This window comes from Papio anubis, chromosome 17 (genome assembly GCF_008728515.1).
Source record: "Papio anubis isolate 15944 chromosome 17, Panubis1.0, whole genome shotgun sequence".
NCBI classification, from domain to species: Eukaryota; Metazoa; Chordata; class Mammalia; order Primates; family Cercopithecidae; genus Papio; species Papio anubis.
In genome coordinates, this window is record NC_044992.1 from 23,886,026 (window position 1) to 23,913,412 (window position 27,387).

Below are 27,387 nucleotides of genomic sequence, written 5' to 3' on the forward strand. Positions count from 1 at the left end.
TTCTCTCTCAAGAAAAGCTAATATCGGCTGGGCATGGTGGCTCACGTCTGAAATCTCAGCACTTTGGGAGGCCGAGGCAAGCAGATCACCTGAGGTCAGGAGTTCAAGACCAGCCTGGCCAACATGGTGAAACCCGATCTCTACTAAAAATACAAAAATTAGCCGAGCGTGGTGGCACATACCTGTAGTCTTAGCTACTCAGGAGGCTGAAGCAGAAGAATTGCTTGAACCCAGGAAGTGGAGGATGCAGTGAGCCAAGATCGCACCACTGCATTCTAGCCTGGGTAACAGAGCAAGACTCTGTATGAAATAAATAAATAAATAGGCTAATATAACTGTAGTGTTTACTTCTTTTTCTATTCTTGCTTATGTTTCTAAGTGGATTTAAGGTTCCAAAATGTTTCTCATTGGAATATTTTTCAGAATTGCCTTAATCTATAAACTATACTAGAAATAATTGCAACTTTATAGTATCCCACCGAAGTCCTCTGTACCTTAGTGTTCGATATGTTCCAGGTGCTGACTAAATATTTGTTGAGTGAAAGAATGAATGAATGGAGAGACCTTAGTTTGTCATCTGCATCAAGTCTTAGTTTATACTTCTCATTAATATTTTTCAGATTTTTCCCTTTTGATCCTGCATATTTCATGTTAATGTTTTCTTGACATTGTATATTTTTTCCCATAATTTTCTAATTATTTGTTGCCAGTATCTGTCATTTCTGGTTTTTTTTTGTTTTGAAATTTCCCAAATATTGTTAAAAAGATTGGCAATAGTGGGTATCCTTGTTTTGATTGTGATTTTAATAGAAATATAAGTTACTCTTCACCACCAAGATGTTGGGTGGTAGCGTGTAATACATTCTTTTATCTAGTTCTTAAAATATATTTTATAAGGAATAATTTTATGAAAGATTTTAGGTTAACTCTTGTCTGACATTTTTGGGATTAAAGGAATTTGCTGTTGTTTGATAGCATCATTATGGAAGATACTGAATAGCACATATTTGTGATCTTTTAAGTTAGCCATAGAAGACATCTTCTCATTCTGCTGTGATAAGTGAATGTCTTTCTGACTTTCTTCTGGGTCCCTATTTCACTGATCTAAACCTGGTTTCTAGCAGAGAAGAGACTAAAGCAAGCACATCCTTGCATTCCCTTGCTTTCAGTATGTAGAGCTGAAATGTTTCCATATATGGGAATTTCTCATAGCATTGGGTTTGGACATATAGATGTCATAATAATCCTCACAACAACAACATTACTGCATCTAGGAATATAGGTGAGCCAAGACACTTTGAAGGGTTTATGTGAATTATGTTATTTAATCTTCAGAAAAAATAAAACACTGTGAGTTCTACTAGCCCATTTTATAGATGAGGAAACTGTGACTTAGAGCAGTGAAATAAATTGTCTATGGTCATACAGCTGAGAAGGGGCAGAGGCAAATTGCCTGTAAAGTAGAGCCAAGCCTTAGGGATGGATGGGTGGAGATAGATATAGATATGTGTATATAGGTATGTGTATATCTGTACACATATGCATACATATTTGATGTGCTTGAGAGATAGATGCTGAGGACTAATACATTTTGAAATTTTTCTGGAGCCAGTAATATAGTAGTACTTAGTGGCAAATAATGAGCCTTTTTCTGTTAATAATAAGAATACAATTTCTTTGGAAGGGAATACTATCTAATTATAGTTTCCCTCAGTATATCTCGGGGATTGGTTAGCAGACCCCTGTGTATACCAAAATCTGCACATATTCGAATCCCAAAATCGGCCCTGAGGAATGTGCTTCCTTATGGAACCTATTTATACAGTATGTGGGTTTCACATCCCACAAATACTATACTTTCAATCTGCGTTTGGTTGAAAAAAATTATAAGTGTGCCCATATTGTTCAAGGGTCAACTTTAAGGCTAGATAATACTTCTGTCTAAGGACCTAGAGTCTGAGTAGTTGACATATATTGTACTTGTAAATTTACCAAGTTAGACTATGCATTTTGCAGACATGTCTGTAGGGTTGACATAATCCATAGGTGCTCCTAATGCAGTAGTCCGTAATTTGACTTTCTTATTAGTTTTCTCCCTAAAAATTCTAAGACAGCATTGAATTTTTGGTATCCTCAGAGGAAAAGACAGTTACCTCTAAGAAACCTACTTTCTGGGCGGGCACAGTGGCTCATGCCTGTAATCCCAGAACTTTGGGAGGCCGAGGCAGGCGAATCACCTGAGGTCAGGAGTTTGAGACCAGCCTGGCCAACATGGTGAAGCCCCATCTCTACTGAAAATACTAAAATTAGTCGGGTGTGTTGGCAGGTGTCTGTAATCCCAGATGCTTGGGAGGCTGAGGCAGGAGAATTGCTTGAACCCGGGAGGGGGAGGTTGCAGTGAGCAGAGATTGCACCATTGCACTCCAGCCTGGGGGATAAGAGCTAGACTTCGTCTCAAAAAAAAAAAAAACAAAACTACTTTCTGTGGAAGTCGGTGTATATGTTTTTTTAAATAATACACAAGTATATGGTAGAGTAGGGATTATCTAAGCAATTAGTCCCTATCATGGATGGTGAAGGTACTAATCAGTGTTTGGGAGGGAGTGGAGATAGCCTCCCCATATAGAGAGGTAATGCATTTTAAAATCATTTAGGGGACTTTTTCAAATAATCCTGTTTCTTCATGGTGACATTCCCTGACACAGTGAGCCAATCAGGTTTGCTAGGGCAGAAAATGTTCAAGAGCCACTGTACTAGGTAGCGTAAAAGAGGACTCTTTTGTTGAAGCTTGATGGTAATTTTTCCATAATCCTGGTCTTTAAAAAGCAAAAAAAAAAAAACCACATTAAAATGTTGTTACTTTTCTCTCTCTCAGTAGAAATGTTCCTAAACCAGCAAAGGAGGCTATCTGAATTTTTAAAAGTTTTTATGAAGGAACATAAAAATTCCTTTCTATAGTTTTTTCCCACCTCTAGAAATGCTTGAAATGAGATTCTGCCTTACGTCTCACAAATTAAATACCACATTTGTGTCTCATCCATCTCAGTTTTCCTATCTTGCATTTTAATCTATCCTGTTTCAGGACTTCTTTTGCTGCCTTGTGGCTGTTTCTTATGTTTGTTACTAATTCATAAGGTGGCTAACTTTCATATTTGTAGAAAATTTCTCAGTGATTATCTTTTAGTTGGAGTTCCAGTGTAGTTTGATTTGGAGTGTCAAGATCTGTCTCATGCCTAGCCTTAGTCCTCAGTCTGTTTTATTGGGTTCAACACCTGGTTGTAGTACCAAATGCCCTTTTCCCTTTCTCTCTCTCCTTCCTCTCTTCCTCCCTCAGTACTGCCCAAGTTGGTCAGACTCAATGATTTTATTCTTAAGCTAATCTTATGTTTAATTTAGGTAAGTCACATTCTGATTTCTGATTTGCAAAATACAAATTTTCTTCTCCTTCATGTAGTAGGATTTTAATTTTATAAATATTTAAATTTTCCATTAATGATGTGTTAAATCTGCACTAAAACTGCTTCTTTACGTGTTTTTAAATTTTTTCATTGTGGTTTTAACACTTTTTTTTACATGCAAAAAACAAAACCATTAAACTTTTCTTATTAAAATGCAAAGCCTAGTGTCTTCTAGCTTTTTGAAGAGCTTTTGTCCATTATATAATCTGTAAAGTAGCCAAGAGTTCCTCAGAAGCAGGACATCATTTAGATTTAAAACAATTATGACTTGTCTGTAAAATAATAATGTAATATAACCATTCATGGGATGGCAGCTGCGATTTTACTTCAGTGACAAAATCCTTGGATACTACCACCGTTCTATTTACCTTAAAGATTTTACCAAGGTACCCTAGAACAAAAATGGTGAGGTCATTTTTATTCTGATAAAGTTGATATGACTAGAAAGCCAAATGACACAGTTATGAGCATAGACCTTTTATTTTCCAGATGTTTGACAGTGTAAACATACATAAAATACATATTAAAGTTTAGATGCTTTATATTTTGTGCAATAAATTGAAGCCTTAAAAAGAAAACATTTTTTTATAAAAGAAACTCATTAGTTTACTTAATTAAGACAGTAAAATAGCAGCAAGTACCAAGGCATTGTGCATTTCTTTTATTTAAGACAAGTTACTTCATTTACATCAGAGTCAGAAATGTTAAGACTGGCTTTCTTGAATACTTAATATAGCTTGAATCACTGGTTAGATATGGACATATTTTCCCAACTGTACATCAGGGAGGAGTGCTTTCATTAGTTTCAGAAAATGCAGACCCTCAGACAGCCAGCATGACCACAACATTGAGCATTAAGAGAAATGAAGCATTTACTTTCCAAGCATTTGCCACAGAAGGTAATTGAGTCTTTACGTTTGTGGTTGTCTCTTCCCTCCGTAAGTTAAGGGTTGTGCTTTGTTGAGGCATTTCAGAGAAATTATTTGGCATGCCACTAGTGATACTTAGGGTCATGGGTGTTGGGGATGATTTTGTTGAGCTAGTGAGGCTTGTGTTTGTAACCATTCCATCTTGGAGATGAATAGTTAGAGTTGCAGCTGCTGCTTCATGTGAATTGATAGTCTCTGTGGATGTATCTTCTGGATAGGGCACAAAAGCCTTATCAGTGCTAGTAAAGGTGGTGTCTTTGCTTAGAGTGGCACCAAACGTTGTTTCCTTTGTTCGATATTGTTTGGGGATTTTGGTCACTTTGGGTTGAGTTACCACACTCAGAGAGTTAATGGTGTCCACTGTCTGCATCCCACTTACAGTGAATAAGCTTGAGGTAAATCCAGAAGGTGTGGGATATATGCTATGTTCCTTTAAAGATGATATTTGGGTAGAACATGGAGTCCCTATCACTTGGGCTTTTGTTTCCATCATCCACTTCAGTAAGTAAGTAATGTTTTGTTTATGGTCACATGACCACCTGTTATTGTAAAGGGTTATCTCTTGCAACTGAAAGAGCTGGTCAAAAGATTGGTCTGGAATGAATGTGAACTTATTGTTGTGCAGGTAGAGATGCGTGAGATTTGTCAGGTTTATTAATGTACCTGGAAGGATTTGTGTCAAAGAATTATTAGACAGGTCCACAATATGTAGTTTGAAGGGCATGTTGGTTGGAACTGTCCAAAGTTTGTTACTACTGAGGTTGAGAACCTCAAGACTTCTTAGTGTATTTTTAATGAGAACAACCTTTTCCAGCATATTCTTAGAAACATCCAGATATTTAAGATTCCACTGATAAGCAGTATCAGATTTGTCAAGAAGTTTAATGTTGTTGTTAGCAGCAGACATGTTCCACAGAGACCGAGGTAACTGAGCAGGCAGGCTTTCAAGCCTGTTGTTTGAAATGTCCAGGGTCCTCAGATTGGTATATTGGGTTAACTGGTTATGCAGATCAGTAAAGTGGTTATAAGACAGGTTTAAATGTATAATATTCTCTTGCAGTCCAGATGGTAATGTAGTCAAGTTTCTACCTGAACAGTCCACATGCCTGTGCCTTTCTGTGCATATACATTGCAGAGGACAAATGCATAAAATACCAGGTGTGAGAAACAGAAGGATGAACAGGCAGAGAGACATTTTCAATATCTGATATTCCATCAAAGCCTAGAAACAAACAGATACACCCTTCTTTTAATATGCAAATACAGTTTAGGCATCTGCATGGGTCACTTAGCATTAGGCAAAATTTTCAATAAACCTCGTTGTTGTTGAGTCCTTTTATAATTGTTCCAGTGATTAAACTAACAAAGCTCCCCTTCATTTATAGTCCAAATGCTTAATCCTTCAATTGGGCTATGTGGTAGAGAGAGACTCTCTCCCTACTCTCTCCTGCATTTTCTCCTTTATTTTCTCTCCCCCTCCCCCCTTTTCTAACCATATTCTTTCTTATTTATCTTTCTAGAGCCTTAATATGATAAAATAGCATTCTTTGCAAATAAAGAGTTGCAGTTGTAAGCTATTACTATTTTTGATGATATGCTTTCTTACTCAGATGAGAAAAAATGGCTGTCGTGTCTTTTTTTTTTAATCTCTGCAGTAATGTAATTCAATGTGTGTGTATAGGGTAGATTTTATTTAGATATTAAAGCAGTTCTTCGAAATGTTATCTTTTTGTTTTTAGGATAAATATATCTTTGTAAAAGGCACTTGAAAAATCCAGACCAACACTGTACCTATAAACCTCACATTTTATAAAGTGGTTTTTTCTATATATTTCAGTGCCCATTTTAAAGGAAAACAATATATTTACAAAGTGAATGAATATATAAAAAATATCCCTCAACTGACACTGCAGCAAATTTCTGGTGCATGCACTTGCTATTGAATATATATTTAATCTTAACGTTGACTTTTTCTTAAAAAGGAAAAAGATTCCAAAGTCAGCCTTTTACTGATTTAAATAACATCTTACCGTAGTGTCGTCTTCAACATCAGCATCTCATTTTCTCTGGGAAACTTAAAGCTTAAAGGTCGTCTTGTTCTGGAGAGTCGGAACTGTTTCTGGCTGTGGGCTGTGCTTGCCTGCTCAGCTGCATTGTGTTGCTGTGAGCTGAAGCTCTGCAACCACCTGATCAGTACCACATAGGAGGACTGCAGAGCTGTCGCTGGTGCTGACTCAAATTTATGGTGCACACGCAACAAAATGGACAATTTTTTAAAAAATTTACGGCATCAAGTGTACCTATATATCTGATTTGCTATAGGATGGGATACCTTATGCACATTAGAGTTGGCCCTTACTCCTTTCTATGTATTTGTCTGAGATTGGGTTCCATATTTTAACATTTGTCTCATTAAGAATCTTTTTAAATACCTCTACTCTTTATCCTTTTTACGTGTTGAAAATGAATTTGACCTTCCTCATGGATAGTTTTCTATGATATTAGTCCCACTATTTTTAACTCCTGCCTTTTTATATTCCTTTCTAAAATGGTATAATTTTCATGTCACATTTTTAATATTAAAAAAATCTGTTCTCTGATTTTTATGTCTTCCTCCAACATGGTGATTATTATGTTTAATCAGCTTTTCAAATTTATCAACCACTTAAATGTGCCATCTTCCCTCTTAGGATGTATAGAATTACTGAAATATGATTATTTTTTCTTTATCTTTCTGATACAATGGATCATTTGACCAAGGCTATACACAAGCCAGGATACATTTGGAAATTAGCATCTTATACTTTAGATTATCACTTCCTATGGTAAAATAAACATGTTTTATTTTATATATTTGGGGTTAAAGTTTTTTTTCTTTATGAAACCTTGGATAGTAAGTGGATATGAGTATTGTTTTTTCCAAAGACATTTTTGGTGCTATATGAATGACCATTTATTTGATTTTATGTTTGAAGAATAACAGTATCAATTTAGGCGATTTCAGAGTATTGCACATTTCAGCTTTCTGGGAAAGTAGTTTATAGTTTTAAAATTACATGAAATAATGTAAGAGGAAAATTTTTCATCATGAATTTTATAAAATGAGGTCAAATTTATGATAAATTTTGCTCCACTCTTCAGTGGACTGCTTGCGTAAATCTGTTAAAACACAAATCTGATTTCCAGAATGGCCAGTTTACTTTAAAGCAAGCAAATAAAGTTATGGTATTTCGTTACCAAGTGGCACCATTTAAAAATGAGTAATATTTAGCATATTATATGTAAGGAAAATCCCTTTATGCCTTGTTACTAAATCATTTGTTTTTTCTCTAAATTATATTAGCATTATTTAGATTATACCACAAATAGAATTTGTTGTATTAAAATTTGAAGTTTATTTTCTTTTTTCTTTTTTTTTTTTTTTTTTAGGCGGAGTCTCGCTCTTTCGCCCAGGCTGGAGTGCAGTGGCCAGATCTCAGCTCACTGCAAGCTCCGCCTCCTGGGTTTACGCCATTCTCCTGCCTCAGCCTCCTGAGTAGCTGGGACTACAGGCGCCCGCCACCTCGCCCGGCTAGTTTTTTGTATTTTTAGTAGAGACGGGGTTTCACCGTGTTAGCCAGGATGGTCTCGATCTCCTGACCTCGTGATCCACCCGTCTTGGCCTCCCAAAGTGCTGGGATTACAGGCTTGAGCCACCGCGCCCGGCCTTCTTTTTTTTTTTCATTATACTTTAAGTTCTAGGGTACAGGTGCACAACGTGCAGGTTTGTTACATATGTATACATGTGCCTTGTTGGTGTGCTGCACCCATTAACTCGTCATTTACCTTAGGTATTATCTCCTAATGCTATCCTTCCCCCCTACCCCCTCCCCACAATAGGTGTGTGATGCTCCCCTTCCTGTGTCCAAGTGATCTCATTATTCAGTTCCCACCTGTGAGTGAGAGACATGTGGTGTTTGGTTTCTGTTCTTGCAATGGTTGCTGAGAATGATGGTTTCCAGCTGCATCCATGTCCCCTAAAGGACACGAACTCATCGCTTTTTTATGGCTGCATAGTATTCCATGGTGGCATATGTACCACATTTTCTTAATCCAGTCTGTCGCATTGGACATTTGGATTGATTTAAGTCTTTGCTGTGTGAATAGTGCCACGATAACATACGTGTGCATGTGTCTTTATAGCAGCATGACTTATAATCCCTTTGGGTATATCCCCAGTAGTGTGATGTGGGTCAAATGGTATTTCTAGTTCTAGATCATGAGGAATCACACACTGTTTTCCACAATGGTTGAACTTAGTTTTACAGTCCACCAACGTGTAAAAGTGTTCTATTTCTCCACATCCTCCCCAGCACCTGTTGTTTCCCTGATTTTTTAATGATTGCCATTCTAACTGGTGTGAGATGGTATCTCATTGTGGTTTTGATTTGCATTTCTCTGATGGTGAGTGATGATGAGCATTTTTCATGTGTCTGTTGGCTGTATGAATGTCTTCTTTTTGAGAAGTGTCTGTTCATATCCTTTGCCCATTTTTGATGGGGTTGTTTGTTTTTCTTGTAAATTTGATTGAGTTCTTTATAGGTTCTGGATGTGGCCCTTTGTCAGATGAGTAGATTGCAAAAATTTTCCCCATTCTGTGGTTGCTTGTTCACTCTGATGGTAGTTTCTTTTGCTGTGCAGAAGCTCTTTAGTTCATTAGATCCCATTTGTAATTTTGACTTTTATTTGCCCGTTAGCTTTTGGTGTTTTAGACATGAAGTCCCTTGCCGTTACCTATGTCCTGAATGGTGGTACCTAAGGTTTTCTTCTAGGGTTTTTATGGTTTTAGGTCTAACAAGTCTCTAATCCATCTTGAATTAATTTTCATATAAGGGAGTAAGGAAAGGATCAGTTTCAGCTTTCTACTTATGGCTAGCCAATTTTTCAACACGTTTATTAAATGGGAATCCTTTTCCCATTTCTTGTTTTTGTCAGGTTTGTCAAAGAGATCAGATGGCTGTAGATGTGTGTGTATTATTTCTGGGGAACCTGTTCTGTTCCATTGGTCTATATCTCTGTTTTGGTACCAGTACCATGCTGTTTTTAGTTACTGTAGCCTGGTAGTATACTTTGAAGTCAGGTAATGATGCCTCCAGCTTTGTTCTTTGACTTAGGATTGTCTTGGCAGTCTTGGGGTCTTTTGGTTCCATATGAACTTTAAAGCAGTTTTCCAATTCTGTGAAGAAAGTCATTGGTAGCTTAATGGGGATGGCATTGAATCTATAAATTACCTTGGGCAGTATGACCATTTCACAATATTGATTCTTCTATCCATGAGCATGGAATGTTCTTCCATTTTGTTTGTGTCCCTCTTATTTCACTGAGCAGTGGTTTGTAGTTCTCCTTGAAGGGTCCTTTACATCCCTTGTAAGTTGGATTCCTAGGTATTTTATTCTCTTTGAAGCTATTGTGAATGGAAGTTCCTCATGATTTGGCTCTCTGTTTGTCTGTTACTGGTGTATAGAATTAGCATCGATTTTTGCACATTGATTTTTGTATCCTGAGACTTTGCTGAAGTTGGTTATCAGCTTAAAGGAGATTTTGGGCTGAGACAATGGGGTTTCCTAAATATACAATCATGTCATCTGCAAAGAGGACAATTGACTCTTCTTTTTCCTACCTAGACCCTTTATTTCTTTCTCTCCCCTGATTGCCCTAGCCAGAACTTCCAACACTATGTTGAATAGAATTGGTGAGAGGGCATCACAATCTTATGCCAGTTTTCAAAGGGAATGCTTGCAGTTTTGCCCATTCAGTGATATGATATTGGCTGTGGGTTTGTCATAAATAGCTCTTATTATTTTGAGATGCAGCTCCATCAATGCAATTTATTGAGTTTTAGCATGAAGGGCTGTTGAATTTTTGTCGAGAGCCTTTCAGCGTCTATAGAATAATCATGTGGGTTTGTCTTTGATTCTGTTTATATGCTGGATTCGTTTATTGATTTGTGTATGTTGAACCAATGCTTGCATCCCAGGGATGAAGCCCACTTGATCATGGTGGATAAGCTTTTGATGTGCTGCTGGATTTGGTTTGCCAGTATTTTTATTGAGAGTTTTGCATGATGTTCATCAGGGATATTGGTCTAAATTCTCCTTTTTGTGTGTCTCTATCAGGCTTTGGTATCAGGATGATGTTGGCCTCGTAAAATGAGTTAGGGAGGGATTCCCTCTTTTTCCTGTCCAATTGGAATAGTTTCAGAAGGAATGGGTATAACTCTTCCTTGTACCTCGGTTAGAATTAGGCTGTGAATCCGTCTGGTCCTGGACTTTTTTGGTTGGTAGGTTGTTAATTATTACCTCAATTTAGGCACTGCTATTGGTCTATTCAGGGATTCAACTTCTTCCTGGTTTAGTCTTGGGAGGTGTAAGTGTCAGAATTATCCATTTCTTCTAGATTTTCGATTTATTTCGTGGGGGTGGGTATAGTATTCTCTGATGGTAGTTTGTATTTCTGTGGGGTCGGTGGTGATATCCCCTTTATCATTTTTATTGCGTCTCTTTGATTCTTCTCTCTTTTTTTTTTTATTAGTCTTGCTAGTGGTCTATCAATTTTGTTGATCTTTTCAAAAAACCAACTCCTGGATTCATTGATTTTTTGGAGGGTTTTTTGTGTGTCTATCTCCTTCAGTTCTGCTCTGATCTTAGTTATTTATTGCCTTCTGCTAGCTTTTGAATGTGTTTGCTCTTGCTTCTCTAGTTCTTTTAATTGAAGTTTATTTTCTTACAAGAGAAATTACACTCGAGGAGCCACCTTTTGTATAAAACTAATATTGCTCGAAAAGTGTCTATATTTTAAAAGTCTGCAACATAGAAATTTATTGTTGATTAGGTACTTTATTGCCACTTTACTTTGAGGGTTCAGTTGAACTCTTAATGAGATTCTTACTGTGGATTTAGAAAACCAGCCGTCATTCGTAGTGCTTAAAATAGTATGTTAAAAATACTACATTCAGCAATATTGTGGAAATAGGGAATGCATTGACATTTAGAGTTCTGTTTAAGCTCATATATACACTGCTGCACTTCTAAAGATGTGACTGAGGGTCAATTTACCGACCACTTAAATCTCTTAATTTTAGGAAACCTCATTAAGTCAATGTGGAAGTACAGTTATGCATTTTCATTACACTTAACAGTACTTTTGTTTGAAAGAAAGGACATGTTACTTCATTAATGGATTCAAATGAATTTGGGTTTAGGCTGTATCAAGTTTAGTTTCTGTTGCATATAATAGAAAATTCCAACACAATAGTAGTGGCAGTATTTCTCATTTCAAGTTTGGGGCATACCAAATTGCTTCATATTATTCAAAGATATTGTAAAATTCTCAAAAAGAAAAAGGGAGATCATTTCAACATATTTGAATTGTAACAGTCTCTTACACTTTTAGAAATTCTCATGAAATAAAATAATACTATATTACTGTTACTCAAAAAATACTTTTTAGAGGCATAAGTATTTGTTACAACTTATTTTAAGTATTATTCAGACTCATTACATTTTATATTAGTCTGTCTAGGTCAGTAATGATAGCTAGTTAGCAACTTTTACATTCTAGGTTAAGCAGTGAATTAATTTACATATTCTTTTGTGTCCTAGAATATATTAGCCCAACATTGTGAAAGGTATCACAAAGCATCTGCCAGGGAATAACTATCCCACACTAATCACTGGTTTCAGTTTTCCATTATTAGAGATAACATTTGCTATGCTTGAGTGTCAGATATTGTTTATTTTGGGTAATATGGTTGGCTCTTTAGACTGATTTTCCTGCTGAATACAACTGAGAGTACTCAATACAGTATTTTAAAAGCATGAAAGAACAACATAGAAATTACCAAGTCAAAATCCAAGTGAATCAGTTTCTTTGCCCACCTCCCTACTCCTTTTTTACTTTATGCCACTGGCTTGTTGCCAAAACTCAGTCAATTATTTCCTAAAATGTCTCTCATCTTGGAGTTTTCTCTTTGCCTCTTTGGGAAGATTTAATTCGTTCTTCTGTCCCCCATATTTTCTCTAAGTGGTTCCTAATATCATTGATATAATTACTTATTTGCATCATCTCTCAGTAATTTCAAAATAATGCCAGCATTGACTGCTACAATTAGATTATAGACTACCGAATAAAGTTTAAAATTTCTTCATAGCTCTGCTTGTTTTATTTTCCTAAAAGTGTGTAGTAAATTCTGTGTTCTAATGCAATGTGAAATAATTCTTTTCTCTATATTTTAAATCACCAACTTGATATAAACTTTGTTTTAGTTTTCAGCTTTTCAGGATCACAAGTCAAAATTATATAACAAGGTATATTCAGATAAATCTTGCTTCTCTGTCTTTTCCATCCTGTTTCCTTCCTTCTCCTATTAGTGACTTTTTATTAGCTTTTCATTATATCATTAACCTTTCTTTTTGAAAACCTAAAAAAATGTATTTAAGCATATGTATGGTATGTTCTTATCCCCCCTTCTAATATAAAAGGTGATATATATACATACTGTTAGATATCTTGTTCTTTTTTTCTTACTGTATCTTATCACTCCATATCAGTATATAGGTATCTGATTCATTTTTTGATCCATAGTACTCCATTTGGGAATGTACCATGGCTTATTCAACCAGTCCCCTATTAGTGTACATCTAGGTTTTTTTCAGACTTTTGCTATTACAAATAATGCCACAGTGAATACCATTGTACCTAAGTAATTTTATATGTTTGCCAGTAAATCTTTGAAAACGATTCCTACAAGTAGGATTGCTGGGTAAAAGGGTAAATGCATTTGGAATTTTTCCAGACATTACTAAATTTCTCTCCATTGATTATACCATTTTGCAGTCCCACCAACAGTGTAGCGGGGTGTCCAGTTCTATACAGCCTCACTGTATCCTTTGTTGTTGAACTTTGGGATTTGTTGTCCATCTGATAGTCAAGTGTCTCCGTCTAATTTTAAATGCATCTCTGTAATTATGAGGGAGAGTGTATGTCTTTACATATGTTTAAAGACCATTTAAATGTTTTCTCCTGTAACTATCTTTTTTATGTTTTGCACTATTAAAAGTTGTGTTTTAGGTTTTCCCCTTCCCGCCCCATATTAGGAGCGTTTTAAATTTTAGAGGTATTAGCACTTTGTCTTGATTTAAGTTTTAATTTTTTTTCCAGTTTGCCGTTTATCTTTTGGCTTTATTATGGTGAGGTGTGTGTGTCGGTTATGCTCACGTGCATGTGTATGACATTTAAAAGTTTCGTATAATTTCTCTTTTTACTGCCTCTGGATTTTGAGTCTCAGCTAGGAAGGTTTTTTCCGACTTCCAGATTATAAAGGAATTCACTCATATTTTCTTCTGTTACTTGGATAATTTCATGATTTATATTTAGAACTCTGATCCTTGGTGTTTATTCTAATATAGTGTGAAGTATGGATCAAATTTTCTCTTTTTTCCAGGTGTCTATCCAATGCTTGTTTCCACTGATTTGATATTTATTTCTGGACTTTTTATTCTGTTCCATTGATCTGTTTGTTTAGTCATATACCAGTACCACAATGTTTTAGTTATAGGTTCCCAAAGGTGCTACTTTACTTTTTGATCAGAATTAGGTAAGAACAACAGTTAAAGATCAGCCGCATTGGATTCATTTGTGTCCCTCACCATTCACACCAAATAGAAGACTTACACGATATATGTATGTTTCAGTGCATGATGTAGGTGCTCTTTGGTCCTATATTAGTGAAAAGAGTGTTGAACCAGTAGTCAGGGAGCAAACTCAGCTTTTAGTACTGCTTCTAAGCATGTCACTTACTTTCTCTGGTCCTGTTTTCCCAGTAGTTAACAAACAAAAGGAGTTGAACCAAATGCTCTTCAGGGTTGTGTCTGACTCTGGTTAATGCTGTTCTGGTTAAGAGCCCCACTAGTATGTGGTGTGAACTTTAATCTTTTATTCCCCTGCGCCTTGTTCTTTTGCAGTATTCATGTAATAAACTTTCTCTTCTGGATCTTAGTTCTTTAATCTTTTCTCTAAAAGATTTTTCTTTGTTCCAGCATTTTCTTCTGTCCTATATTTATTAGTTTGTATCTCTTCCTGCTGATTAGCAAGGATTGCCACTGTTTGGCTGCTCAGCTTCCACTGACCTCATCGGGGAAAATTACATGCGGTTAAATGTGAGTTATTCTTCCCCCAGCAAATAATTTCTTTTAAAAAAAGGAAAAAAGACAACATAAAAACCCAGCTGCTGCCAGTAGTCTGTCCTGTTATACAAAGAACAGAAAGAGAAAAGCTCCCTTTAAAGTACTTAAAGATACCAGACAAGACTATGGTCAACTAATCAGTTCCTGTTTAATCTAAGAAAATTGGTATTTCCCTATTTTTCCCGGTATTTCTTTCAGGAAAGAAGGTGGTTAAAAAGGGACAAAAATGTGGAAAGAGCCCATTAAGTAACTGTCATAAATGTAAAATGAGAAGAGTTATGATGTTTAAGGTATGTCAAAGACTTGGCCAAGTATAAAAACATATCTTATTGACCATAACAGAAATTCTTAAAATTCAAAAGAATAATAGGAAATTATCAACTCCAGATTGCTGCTGGGGAAATTAGCTTTAAAAGTACTAAGTTTGGGCCAGGCACGGTGGCTCACACCTGTAATCCCAGCACTTTGAGGGCCTGAGGCAGGTGGATCACGAGGGCAAGAGTTTAAGACCAGCCTGGCCAATATGGTGAAACCCCGTCTCTACTAAAAAAAAAAAAAAAAAAAAATTAGCCAGGCGTGGTGGTGCACATCTGTAGTCCCAGATACTCAGGAGGCTGAGGCAGGAGAATCACTTTAACCCAGAAGGCGGACGTTGCAGTGAGCCAAGATCATGCCACTGCACTCCAGCCTGGGTGACAGAGTGAGACTCTGTCTCAAAAAAAAGTACTAACTTTGAAGAATACATGAAAGAAACTTTTTAATGAGGAAGACAAAAGATGTAATGTAATATGATAATAAGTATTATGCTTATTCAGGAAAAGAAGCTCAAGGAAGTGTTTCTACAGATTAAAATATTAATGGTTAGTAAAGATGGCTTGAAAGATTTTAGGAAAAACATTGTACGTAAAATTCATGTGTCCAAAACCCTACTGGTTCTTATTAAATATGGAGCTTTGTTAATGTCATGAATGCCAGTGCTATGAATAAATGCTGTGTTCTATTCTGAAAATCCCAGAACTCTGAGTGATTCTCCAAGACTGGGCTACCATTTTATTCTAAGTGCTTGTTTCCCCCTGGAGTTAAATGGGACTAATGAGGAAGAGTATGTGCTTGTTGGGCAAAGGAGCGCTTCTGCAGACACAGGCTGGCATCCCCAAAATCTCAGGCTACTGACCACTCTTGACTCTGACAAAGATTGGGCCCATTCCTACTCTAATAACTCAGACTTACCAATTGTCAGATAATGGATAAAGATGAAATTCTGTATAAGAAAGGTGATTTAAGAGTGGATAGCATCAGAAAGTATAAGTTTAGTAAAAAGTTGAGAATCATCTGTGTTTTGATAGTCTTTTTTCCTGAAAAAAAAATCACCCAAAATCACCCGTATTTAGAATGAAACCATAGTCTTCTTTTTCTTTTTTTTCTTTATAAAACTTGATTTTGTTTGGGTGTTTATAAAGAAGAAACGTTTTAAAGATGCTAGTTTTAAAATTTGTGCCTCCCCACGACATGATAGGAAAATATTTACATTTTATGATGTATCCTCATATTTTTTTCAGGGTAAATGTCTTTAACCCAACCCTTCAGTTGATGTTTTAACATGTTTGCTTTACTCTTCGTGATGAAACCAAGAAGAAAGTTTCTCTATTCTCAAACATGCATTTTAATCTCCCATTCCCACAAACTTGGAATATTTATTTAATACTTGAGGTATTAATTTAAAACTTGGAGTGTATACTTAGTCTCTTATTCCTCTCCACCCCAGTCTTTGAAATGGAAGCATAAAAGTTTATTCACAATAAGTTTATACACAGCTTTTCAGGGAAAAAAAAACTGTACTGGGGTAATAATAAGTATATGTAGATTGTTTCAGAGTGATTAAATTATTGAAACATACACCATTTACATCTGTAAAATGTACTATACTTTAAAGATAGGAACTATAATTAGTAAATAGATTACTGTTAAATAACTTTTTAAAAAAATGTTTCATCTATGCACATGGGCTCTGAGTAGATTTCAGATAGTTTCTGAATAAAAATCAAAATTGACTATCAGTTGCCATTTTGTATATGTTAACATATAAAGAAAAACAAAAGAGTCATTTGAGGATGGAAGATCAGCTAAAAAGCAAGTTGTAATATTTATAACAGTTCTGCAGGTGGAGGTGGCAGAGATTCATTAAGATCTTGATCAGAGTTGGGAGGAATAGAGAACTCCTGACACTGGATCTCAAGGTTGGAATCTTCTTGATGTTTCATAAAATCTACCGGTGGCATGGGCAAGTTAAGTGAGTCAGGCGGGGGTGGAAATGATTGTATTATCTCAGATTTATGATCTCCACAGTCTTGATTGAGACAGTCCAGAGATGGAGGGAAACTAGTAGAATCATTTGGAAGAGGAGATACAATTGTCATTATGGGTTTGTCAGATTGGTTACTTTCCTGTCTTTCCAAATCCAGAAGGGGAGGTGGTGGAGGCAGATCTGCATCATCTGAAGAAGAAATAGCAGTTCCAATTGTTGATCCATCAGCACTATCTTCTGATGTACCATTTACTTGATCTTTTGTTTTCTCTGTTTTGGGGTTGTTGGAGTCTTCAGTGTTTTCACTTGATTCAGACAACTTAATTTCTAAGTCATCTGCTAAAAGTGTGCTTTTGCTTGGTTTCCAGGGTGTAAGTGAAATGACTGAGGTATGTTTTGTGGATATTTCATTTTCTCTGATGTTATCGATACAAATGTCAGGGGTTTCTCCATCAGCAAATGGAGATCTACCTGCCCAATTTGGATCATTTAAAACTGGTTTCCTTAAGCATTTCCAAAGTACAATGATGATTATAGCTACCAACATGGAAGTCAGAAGTACACCAATTAGTATGGCAGCTGTTGAATTATAATTGTTTTTTTGTGGAGTTTGTTTGTTACTGGTAACATCTAAGATAAATCCTGGTGTACTCCTAGGTGAATTTTTGACAGTTGATATTGGTTGTGTGGATGGATTATGAACCGTTGGTGTTATTAGTTTTGTAGAAGGGATCTGGACAGTTGATGATTGTTGAGTGAAAGTGTAGACAAATGGCGTTGGTGGTTGTGTGGTAGAAGTATGGGAAGATGGTAGTTGTCTGGCAGAGGTGAACACAGCTTGCTGGGAGGAGGTGTTGGCCATTGGTGTTGGTTGGTTGGTGTTGTAGGCAAGTGGTTGTCCAGCAGAAGTATGTGCTGCTGGTTTTTCAGAAGAGATATAGACAGCTGGTGTTGGTTGTCCAGCAGTGACTTTGGCAGGTGATACTGATTGTCTAGAAGAAATGTCGTTGAATTGCATTGGTTGACCCAAAGGATTCCCTGTTGTGTTTTGAGAATTAGCCAATACATGTGACATTAATGATGTGACTAAGGTGGGCTGTGACTGCTTCTCTGTTGTAATCGTCTCTGTCTTTGAAAAAAATGTATTGTTCAGGTGTCCACAAAACAAAATTAAGATGAAATATTTGGGATCCATTTCAGAATATTTCCTCCTTACCTATAGTGGGTTTAAAATGAAAGAGAAAGACAGTTAGGCGTCATTGGTGTCTGGTTAAAAAATTTGACTTTTCATTATAATGCCTGGCATAAAGTAGGTAGACATTATTCCTAATTAGTAGTAGTTGATTAGTAGTTATTATTCCTAATTTAGACTTGATACACTGTAGGCTTGGTGTAACAACTCTTGGGTATACTCTAACCCATCATACAGCATTTGGACCTCATAAGCAGTGGTCTCTCTTCTTTTATTAATACAAGTTCTGCACTTGGCTCTGCTGCCCCTCTAGCTTCATTATATTTCAGTACTTCACTTCAGTCATACTTCTCAAAATGCATAGGCTCTATATGCTGGATCCATGTGCTCTCTACCTTTTTTCACCATTTACTACTAGAAATATATTGATTCTCCTGCCTTGAAGAACACTAGTGACCATCTATTACCTAATCCAATTTTTTTTTTATTTCTTCTCTCCCCTCCCCTCCTTGACCACATTAGTCACTACTGTTCCTTCACTAATATTCAAGTAGCTTTTTGTAATCAGTCTTCCTTTCATGTTACTCTCACTAGCTCTTTTTCTTCTGCCTTCTAAATATGGTTAATTGATATTCAGTCCTCACCCTTACCTACTTCTCTTTTTTCCTGATTCTGTAAGATTTTAGTTCTCAGCTTTATGCCACAATTCCCAAATCTCTACCTCCAGTCTACATCTTCTTTGTCCTAATTCTATTTGTATGACTTCTTGGTGGATGTTTTTATGTATATATACACATATATATACACACACACACGTATGTATATATGTGTGTATATATATAAACACATATATATATATCTCTCCATCCCACTATCAGGAAATTTAACATATTTAAAATGGAATTCATCTTTACCCTCACAACGGACTCTTCTTCCGACTTCTCTATATCCGTTAATGGTACCACTCAGTTTCTTAGGCACAGACACAGAGTCTATTAGTAATCTTTGCAGCATCCTCAGTGTCTCTGTAGCATGGTAGCCTGATGTTAAGATTGCATATTTTTAAAGGATTCAATTCAACTCAGAGACCTAGGCTTAAAATCCTAGAGTGATCTCTGAATCTGGTGGAATAAATTCAATCCAGTTGGTCAAGTAGTCCTGCTGCTGCTTTCATTCATTTATTGGTAAATGCCGCATTTGTGTGGAGCCCTGTTCTAGGTTTAGGAGATTTTTTAAAAATTTTAAAAAAAAAAGATAGTTACTGCCTTCAAGTGTTTCAGATTCTAGTGGTAGAAGCAAACAGTAAAAGCCAGGCGTGGTGGCTCATGCCTCTAATCCCAGCACTTTGGGAAGCCAAGGTGGGGGGATTGATTGAGGCCAGGAGTTCAAGAACAGCCTGGACCACATAGTGAGATCCCATCTCTAAATAAAAAGAAGAAAGAAAAAAAACCTAAAAAATAATTACAATAATTTTTCCTTCCTTCCTTCCTTCCTTCTTTCCTTCCTTCCTTCCTTCCTTCTTTCCTTCCTTCCTTCCTTCTTTCCTTCCTTCCTTCCTTCCTTCCTTCCTTCCCTCCCTCCCTCCCTCCCTCTGTCGTCACCCAGGCTGGAGTGTAGTGGCGTGATCTGGGCTCACTGCAAACTCCGCCTCCCGGGTTCAAGTGATTCTTCTCCCTCAGCCTCCAAGTAGCTGGGACGCATCACCACGCCCGGCTTATTTTTGTATATTTAGCACAGACGGGGTTTCACCATGTTGGCCAGGCTGATCGAGAACTGATCTCAGGTGATCTGCCCCCCCTCGACCTCCCAACGTGCTGGGATTACAGGTGTGAGCCACCACGCCTGGCCCAATTACAATAATTTGATAAGCTTTCTCATAAAGGTATGCAGGAGAAGTACAGAGAAGTTAACCTAGCCTGGGAAGGCTTCAGTGAAGTAAAACTGGAACTTAATTTTAAAAGGTCTGTAAGAACTAATTAAACAAATTTCCAGCCAGGGAGAGCAACAATGTGGGCACAGGAAAATAAGGCACATATGAAAGTTTGGCAGGTAGGGCTTTTTCTGGGAAGTGGTAGATGCTAAAACTTGGAGAGTTAAGTTTCAGTTCTACTTCTCCCATCTAACTACCTATCTAACCATGAGAACTAGTTGCTTAACCTTTCCTGTTCTCAATTGCCTTTTCTCTAAAGTGAGGAGTTCTACTGAGACAATTTGCAACTTTTAGTATAATATACTTGTTTTGCACATCATCAAGCACAATGGCAACCATTTGGTTATCTCTTAACATTAGGGAATAGAAAATCTTAGGATGTTAAATATTGGTATACATGATTAGAAACTATAGTTCTTCTCACTCATAAGCCTGTATTTAGAGAGATTTGATGTTCTGTTGGAAGGTGTAATAAAGGTTTTACAGATTACCTTTTCAGCATATCTAAATAGTTTTCATTGCTTACTCCTCTACCACTTGGTACACAGTGAAGATAAATGACCCTGTTTTAGTAGAAAAAAAGGTATGTGATTTTTTTTTTCCTATATTCAAGTCTAAATTTTAAATAATTCAAGTCTAAATTTTAAAACAGTTCTCCTTTGAACTCTCCTGCACACTGCTGAATTAATCTTAAAAGCATCCATGATCAGGTTACTACTCCCTTGCTTGAGGGTTTTCTCTTTCTGTTAAGATAAAACTTCCTTTTTTTTTTTTTTTTTTTGAGACAGAGTCTTCCTCTGTCACCCAGGCTGGAGTGCAGTGGTATGACCTTGTTTCACTGCAACCTCTACCTCCTGGGTTCAAGCAATTCTTGTGCCTCATCCTCCCGAGTAGCTGGAACTACAGTAGGCATGCACCACCACACCTGGCTAATTTTTGTATTTTTAGTAGAGGCAGGGTTTCACCAGGTTGTCCAAACTGGTCTCGAACTCCTGACCTCAAGTGATCTGTCCAGTTCAGCCTCCCAAAATGCTGGGATTACAGGCGTGAGCCACCACGCCTGGCCTATTAAGATAAAACTTCTAAATTGAGTTTTCTTCCTTCTTGCTTGAGTTAACCAGTCCAGATTCACATATCATGACTGAAACTTCTTATCCAGCCAAATACATCCCTTTCCCACCTTGCATACTTTCTAAACACACGCTTCCCCCCCCAAAAAAAAACAGACCCTTTTATGCTGTTTTTTACCATGCTCAATGGTTTTTTGTTTTTTGTTTTTTGTTTTCCTTCTTCCTGACCTAGCCTCTTCCTCTTTCTGGCTACATATCTGAATCTGTCCTCATCTTTCAGACCTCAGTTTAAATTCCCCTTCTTAACCCAAGTTCTTGTTGACTGACTATAGCCCAAACAGATCAGTCATTTACTGAATTCCCCCTAGCTCTCATTTATTGTTTTTAATGGTTCCTTACATAATTCATGTATGTCCCTCACTCACACTTCTATTCTCTTAAGTAACTGTTTATTTTTTATTACTTTTCACATTTTCTTACACCTACTTCCTCGAACAAGATTATAAAGAACCTTGAAGAAGGCAGAAAGGAGAAAGAAAAATACTTATCTAGAGCATACTATGTGTTATACTATCCCAGCTTTGCATACTTTATTTCACTGAATCTTTACTTTATGAGGAAGGTAAGGGGATCTTTTATTTACAGATAAAGAGACAGCGTCAAATGAGTTAAACAGTTTGCCTGATGTTTTACCACTCTAAGTGACAGATTGGGAGTTTGTACCCAGGGCCACCTGATTCCAAAGCCTACGTTCTTCTTACTACCCTTTATTGCCTCATGTTTTTATGTTTTGATTTCTTTGTAGTATAATGCCTTATATATTAGGAGTACAGTAAACATTTAACCTGTATTGGGCTTCTTGATTCCTTTCCATTTTACTTTTTGCTTTTTACTAGTACTTCTACCAGAATATAAGCAGAGGCAGTGAAATATAAATTAATAAATTCTGCTTTTTATCCATTTTGCAAAAGTTTTAAAAGGGAAAATGTGAACACTTTTGGCATAGATATAGGGATTTGAATCATCTTTAGATGGTCATCATCCATGCAGTTCCTACCCATTATTCTTATAGATTACAGAAAAAAAAGGGAGGGGGCTTCTTTAAAAAATGGAAAAAATTTCTTCAGAATTTCATTTTTAAAATGTGTTTTAATGCTATCCAAAGCATCAGAAAATACAAGCCATGAATTGTCTCTAGCCAAAAATGTTTCCTCTTTTGTAACTTTGCTTAAAATAAGGAAACCATACGGTTCCTCTTTTCAGTTAGCTGAAAAAGGAATTAGAGAAGGAAAGAGCCCAAACAAGAACTTAATTATAAATCCACGTTAGTTTGTAAGATCAATTTTGATAGGCTCCTGTCCTCTAATGTCAGTAGTAAGCTGGTGGAACCCTCCATGTATGAGATTTTCACTTGTCAGTTAATGGCTATGGCAATATTAAAACCAAATTCCATTTTTCGCCTATCCTAACACTTTCTACCACTCTTCAGTTAGCTTTTTATCCTAGGATCTGCGACATCAGAATACTAGAAACTGTATTAGAGTTCTATGATGGCAATTCAGCATAGTCCAGAGAAGGAGGAGAAAGATTTAAAAGAAGAAGAAATAGGGAATATAGTAGTGGAAAAAACTGACTTTTTTCCCAGAGGTAATGAGGCCAGTGTGTGGAAGGTTATTTAGCATACACATTTTAAAATATGTAAGTGGTGTGTACCCGAAGTACCAACATTTTTCTGTAGGGAAAGAACAATATTGGGCAGGGGAATAAAAAGGAGGAGAAGATTTAGAATAAGATAAAAGGCAGTGCAGAGAAATATGAATAACACAAAAGAGAAAAAAAAAAAACTCTAGGAAGCAGCAAACAGAAAAGAGGAAGGTCAATTGACTAGAGAAGATACAGAAAAGAAGAAAAGTTAATAAACAGCTGAAAAAAAAGCAGTGGTTATATAATTAGCAAGAAGGCAGTATAGATGATTGAAGCAGGCAAAATGAAGAAGTTGGGGGTGGGGGCAGATGATTGAAGTAGATGAAAGAAGCAACGGCAAAATGCTGCTCTGTCGTGGCTGGCCTGTGTGTGTGAGTGCAGGGAGCCAGTAAAGAGGAGATTGCTTTCTAAAATGGAGGACCAGAATGAACCATCCGTTCAAATTCATTTACCTTTCATTTCAGGCTCTCCTGTCTGCTGTGAGTATCCTTACCATCCTCTCCCCCACCTTTTTTTCCTGACACTATCCAGAAGCATACCTAGCAATTACTCCAAAGAACCCGTGTACCTGTGTATATTTTATATAGAGTTTTTCTAGAAATCCCTTAGTCTGCTGCTCAAGCAAATACCAAATTTGTCAGCCCTCATATGCCAGTATTTTACTCATTATTATAGGCTGGCACTTTGATGAGGTTTAAATCTGTGATTTTGGTTTTTTTTCTTTGCTGAATATTTAGAGTATTTTAAAAAGAAAAACATAAATGTAACTAAACATTTTAAAGACAGTTACAGCGAAGCGAGAGTCCCCATGTATAAGACATGTTCCTTTTTTTTTTTTTTTTTTCCTTTCTTTCGGAGACAGGGTCTAGCTCTGTCACCCAGGCTGCAGTGCAGTGGTGCAATCTCAGCTCAATGCAACCTCCACCTCCTGGGCTCAAGCGATCCTCACACCTCAGCCTCCCTAGAGAAGCTAGAACTGAGGTGCGTGTCACCATGCCCAACTAATTTTTGTGTTTTTTGTAGACATGGGGTTTCACCATGTCACCCAGGCTGGTCTTGAACTCCTGGACTCAAGTGAACTGCCCATCTTGGCCTCCCAAAGTGCTGGGATTATAGGCATGAGCCACCAAGCCAGGCCATAGACATGTTCTTATAAATATAGTGCATAAGTACTTAAAGGGTCCAGCATTTAAAATTGATGCTGTTAAGTTGCAGATGATAGGAAGTATGCCATTGTCTTTTAAAGAGAATCAAGATTTGGAGAGTATGTCCTAGACAAAAGGCAAGTATAGATAGCTGTATCAATTACTTTGATATAATAAAAGTTGTGATGCAAACATAATAGATTAAAATTTAGCAGTAGTATTATCTCTGACTAGTGAAGTTTTGAAACGATAAAGGAAAAAACCAGCCATTCTGCATCTTGAGGAAGAGTGGAAAGAAAAATTGACCTTCACCTACAGTAGGAAGTATTTGATGACCATCTTGTATTGTGATAGTGACCATTTACTGAGCACCCACCAAAGGTTAAGCAGTATCCTATTTTAATTAGCTAGGTGGTGGTTTTTTCATCCTACAGATAAGGAAACTGAGGCACCAAGATGTTGGGTAACTTGGCAGTATCACAGCTCTAAGTAGTGGCACTAATACAAAAATCATGCTAATCTTGTGCCAGAATCCTTTCTTTCTATCACATTTCACTATATGTGCTATACTGTCTTTCATAGAAAAGTTATGAAATAGAAATGCTTTATGAAGGAAGGAGATGTGAGTTGGCGGGAATTATATGTAAAGTAATTAAAGTAAGTTTACTGAAAAATTTTTTTTCTCCTTTTTTTAGTTTATTGAAAATTTTATGGTGATTTTTTTTAAAGCTTGGACGTCGAAAGGCATCAGATTTATGTTTCTCAATTCAAACTTAATCAGAATTAAAGTTCCCTTCTAAATGGAATTATGTAGGAATTAGCTGGAAAACACAGGCACTACTAGTAAACTGTAGTTTTGGGAATAACCCTTTAAAAACATGTATGGGGCCAGACGCAGTGGTTCCTGCCTGTAATCCCAGCACTTTGGGAGGCCGAGGCGGGCCGATCACTTGAGGTCAGGAGTTCAAGACCAGCCTGACCAATATGGTGAAACCCTGTTTCTACTAAAAATACAAAAATACAGGCATGGTGGCAGGTGCCTGTGATCCCAGCTACTCGGGAGGCTGAGGCAGGAGAATCTCTTGACCCTGGGAGGCAGAGGTTGCAGTGAGCCAAGATCGTGCCACTGCATTCCAGCCTGGGTGACAGAGGGAGACTCCGTCTCAAAACAAAACAAAACAGCAACAAAAAAACAAATGTATGGGATTCTATGATGACAAAAACACACCATAAGGATTCATGGGAAATTTTTTAGTTTAATTTTATGAAATATGATAGTGAAAAAAATTTAATAAGATTTTATGACTTAATATGCACAATGAAATAAACTAAATATTAGAAGCAGAAAAATACATAGACAAGCCTAATCTGAAAAAGAGATAAATATCTTTATTTTCTGACTTCCACAATAATTACTTAGAAGAAATCCTTCTAAGAGAAAGTCATGAGTATTTATTAAGTGTTGAAATGGGATATCACCCACTATGAACATATTATTCCCTGAAATTACAAGTGTGTGTAAAATACTCTTTGCAGTTTTTATTTGTCCATTTTACCCACAGCAAGCATCTTTTGTGCATATTAACAATTTTCTATTGTTTATTCTTTGGGTTTCTTCTATCTTATACTATGTTCTAAAGTCTCATAATATGACATAAACACATAGGTGATATTAATATATGCATGCATGTTTGACTATTGAATAACACTTTTGGCTTAGTAAGCTTTCAAAATGAGCCATAATGTTTTCATGTCATCATTATTAAGTATAAAAATCTATATGTAAAAAATAAAGCATGTATAATAATAATGAAGCACATATAATAGTAATAATATTAATCAAATACCACATCTGATTTTTTTTTCTTTCTAAACTGAGTGAAGGTGACCGTTCTTACTATGCAAACTAAAGGGGATACAAAAATTTTAATTTATGGATTATATTGTGTACAGGAAAATTTTATTAAAAGTACATTAGAACTTTTAACAATTAATATTTTGGAGGTTATAAATTCAGTCATAGCCCATGGAATCTAGTTCTATTTCTAACCCTTACCTTTATCTGCCATGACCATAGTTTATTTTTAATTATAAAACTAAGGTTAACAAATATGATTGTGGCTGGGAGCAGTGGCTCACTCCTGTCATCCCAGCACTTTGGGAGCCAAGGTGAGCGGATTACCCGAGGTCAGGAGTAGGAGACCAGCCTGGGCAACATAATGAAACCCCATCTCTACTAAAAATACAAAAAAATTAACCAGGCGTGGTGGTGGGCGCCTGTAATCCGAGCTACTTGAGAGGCTGAAGCAGGAGAATTGCTTGAACCCAGGAGGTGGAGGTTGCAGTGAGCTGAGATCATGCCACTGTACTCCAGCCTGGGAGACAGAGTAAGACTCCGTTTCAATATATGTCTCTGTGTGTGTGTGTGTGTGTGTGTGTGTGTGTGTGTGTGAGATTAAATAAACTTAAAAGGTCTTATACAAACCTAGGTGAAAATGTTTTTCTGAGGCAAGCTGAACACTGAGTATTTTTTAATTCTATGCAACAAAACCACAAAAACCTGCTATAGACATCTTTAGACTATCAGAGTTTAAGTTTAAAACACTAATGACAGTTTTTAAAATAAATTTTATATAAAGCAAGATCAAACCAAATCGTGTGAAAATTTTCTTACCTCAGCTGTTAACTTCTTTTGCAGAATGCTAAATTCTTGTTCTAACTGCACATTTTGGTGATTTGGCTAAGAAAGGAAAATGGGTGGTTCAATTCAGATTTAAAATGTTCCTCTAGCAAACTGAAATAGCTTCTGTAGAAAAAGAGGAAGTTTATCAATAGCTGGTTCCGGAAGTGCAATAAACCACAAAGTGACTAAGAAATATATTACTTTAACAGAATTTATTTTGAAATACATTTTGGAGCCCTATGATTTGAGTGCTTTTAATTAATATATGTAAATAAATATTTGAGATGCTCTAGTAATATGATTATATAAATTAAATATTTAGGATGGGGTCCTGAAGAGAAAATTACATGTTCTAAGAAGAAAAGCTGCCAGTTGGGTTATAGTGAGATTTCTTCTCATAAGAAATGAGTGATGTGTTCTGTTTACTTGTATGACCTTAGGCAAGACTCTGCACTTCTGAGTCACCATTTCTTCTTCTAAAGGAATATTTTATTGGGTTATTGTGAGGATTAAATAAGATAGCATAATATAACATGTATAAATGCCTCACCCACTGTAGGTAACCACTAAATGTAATGTTATTTCCTCATAGTGTAAAAAGTCCAGGGTAAAAGTATAATTACATTATTTTGCAAATGACAGGATTTCATTCTTTTTTATGGCTGAATAATACTCCATTGTGTATATGTACCATATTTTCTTTATCCACTCATCTCTTTATGGACACTTAGGTTGCCTCTAAATCTTG

General features: G+C 36.5%; 3 protein-coding genes across 10 annotated transcripts in view; 1 reads left to right on the forward strand and 2 right to left on the reverse strand.

The window, feature by feature from the left end:
• The window catches only part of NF1 (neurofibromin 1), a 290,127-nt gene that overhangs the window by 202,805 nt on the left and 59,935 nt on the right, over positions 1–27,387 (forward strand). The window lies entirely within an intron of this gene.
• On the reverse strand, positions 3,920–6,685 carry OMG (oligodendrocyte myelin glycoprotein). Its single transcript, XM_003912565.5, has 2 exons — positions 6,418–6,685; positions 3,920–5,609 (listed from the first exon to the last, which is right to left on the reverse strand). The coding sequence occupies exon 2, from the start codon at positions 5,601–5,603 to the stop codon at positions 4,281–4,283; it is 1,323 nt and encodes a 440-aa protein (XP_003912614.1). The 5' UTR covers positions 5,604–5,609; positions 6,418–6,685; the 3' UTR covers positions 3,920–4,280.
• On the reverse strand, positions 16,256–26,759 carry EVI2B (ecotropic viral integration site 2B). Of its 2 annotated transcripts, none has more exons than XM_009190056.3 (2): positions 26,631–26,759; positions 16,256–18,131 (listed from the first exon to the last, which is right to left on the reverse strand). In XM_009190056.3, exon 2 carries the CDS (start codon positions 18,108–18,110, stop codon positions 16,755–16,757), a length of 1,356 nt encoding a protein of 451 aa, XP_009188320.2. In that variant the 5' UTR covers positions 18,111–18,131; positions 26,631–26,759; the 3' UTR covers positions 16,256–16,754. The 2 variants fall into 2 exon arrangements, with proteins under 2 accessions (XP_009188320.2, XP_021784596.2); XM_021928904.2 differs by lacking the exon at positions 26,631–26,759 and adding an exon at positions 19,022–19,324.

Excerpts from the sequence above, each read along its gene's own strand:
- OMG (XM_003912565.5), bottom strand. The coding sequence starts at position 5,603 with ATGGAATATCAGATATTGAAAATGTCTCTCTGCCTGTTCATCCTTCTG.
- EVI2B (XM_009190056.3), bottom strand. The coding sequence starts at position 18,110 with ATGGATCCCAAATATTTCATCTTAATTTTGTTTTGTGGACACCTGAAC.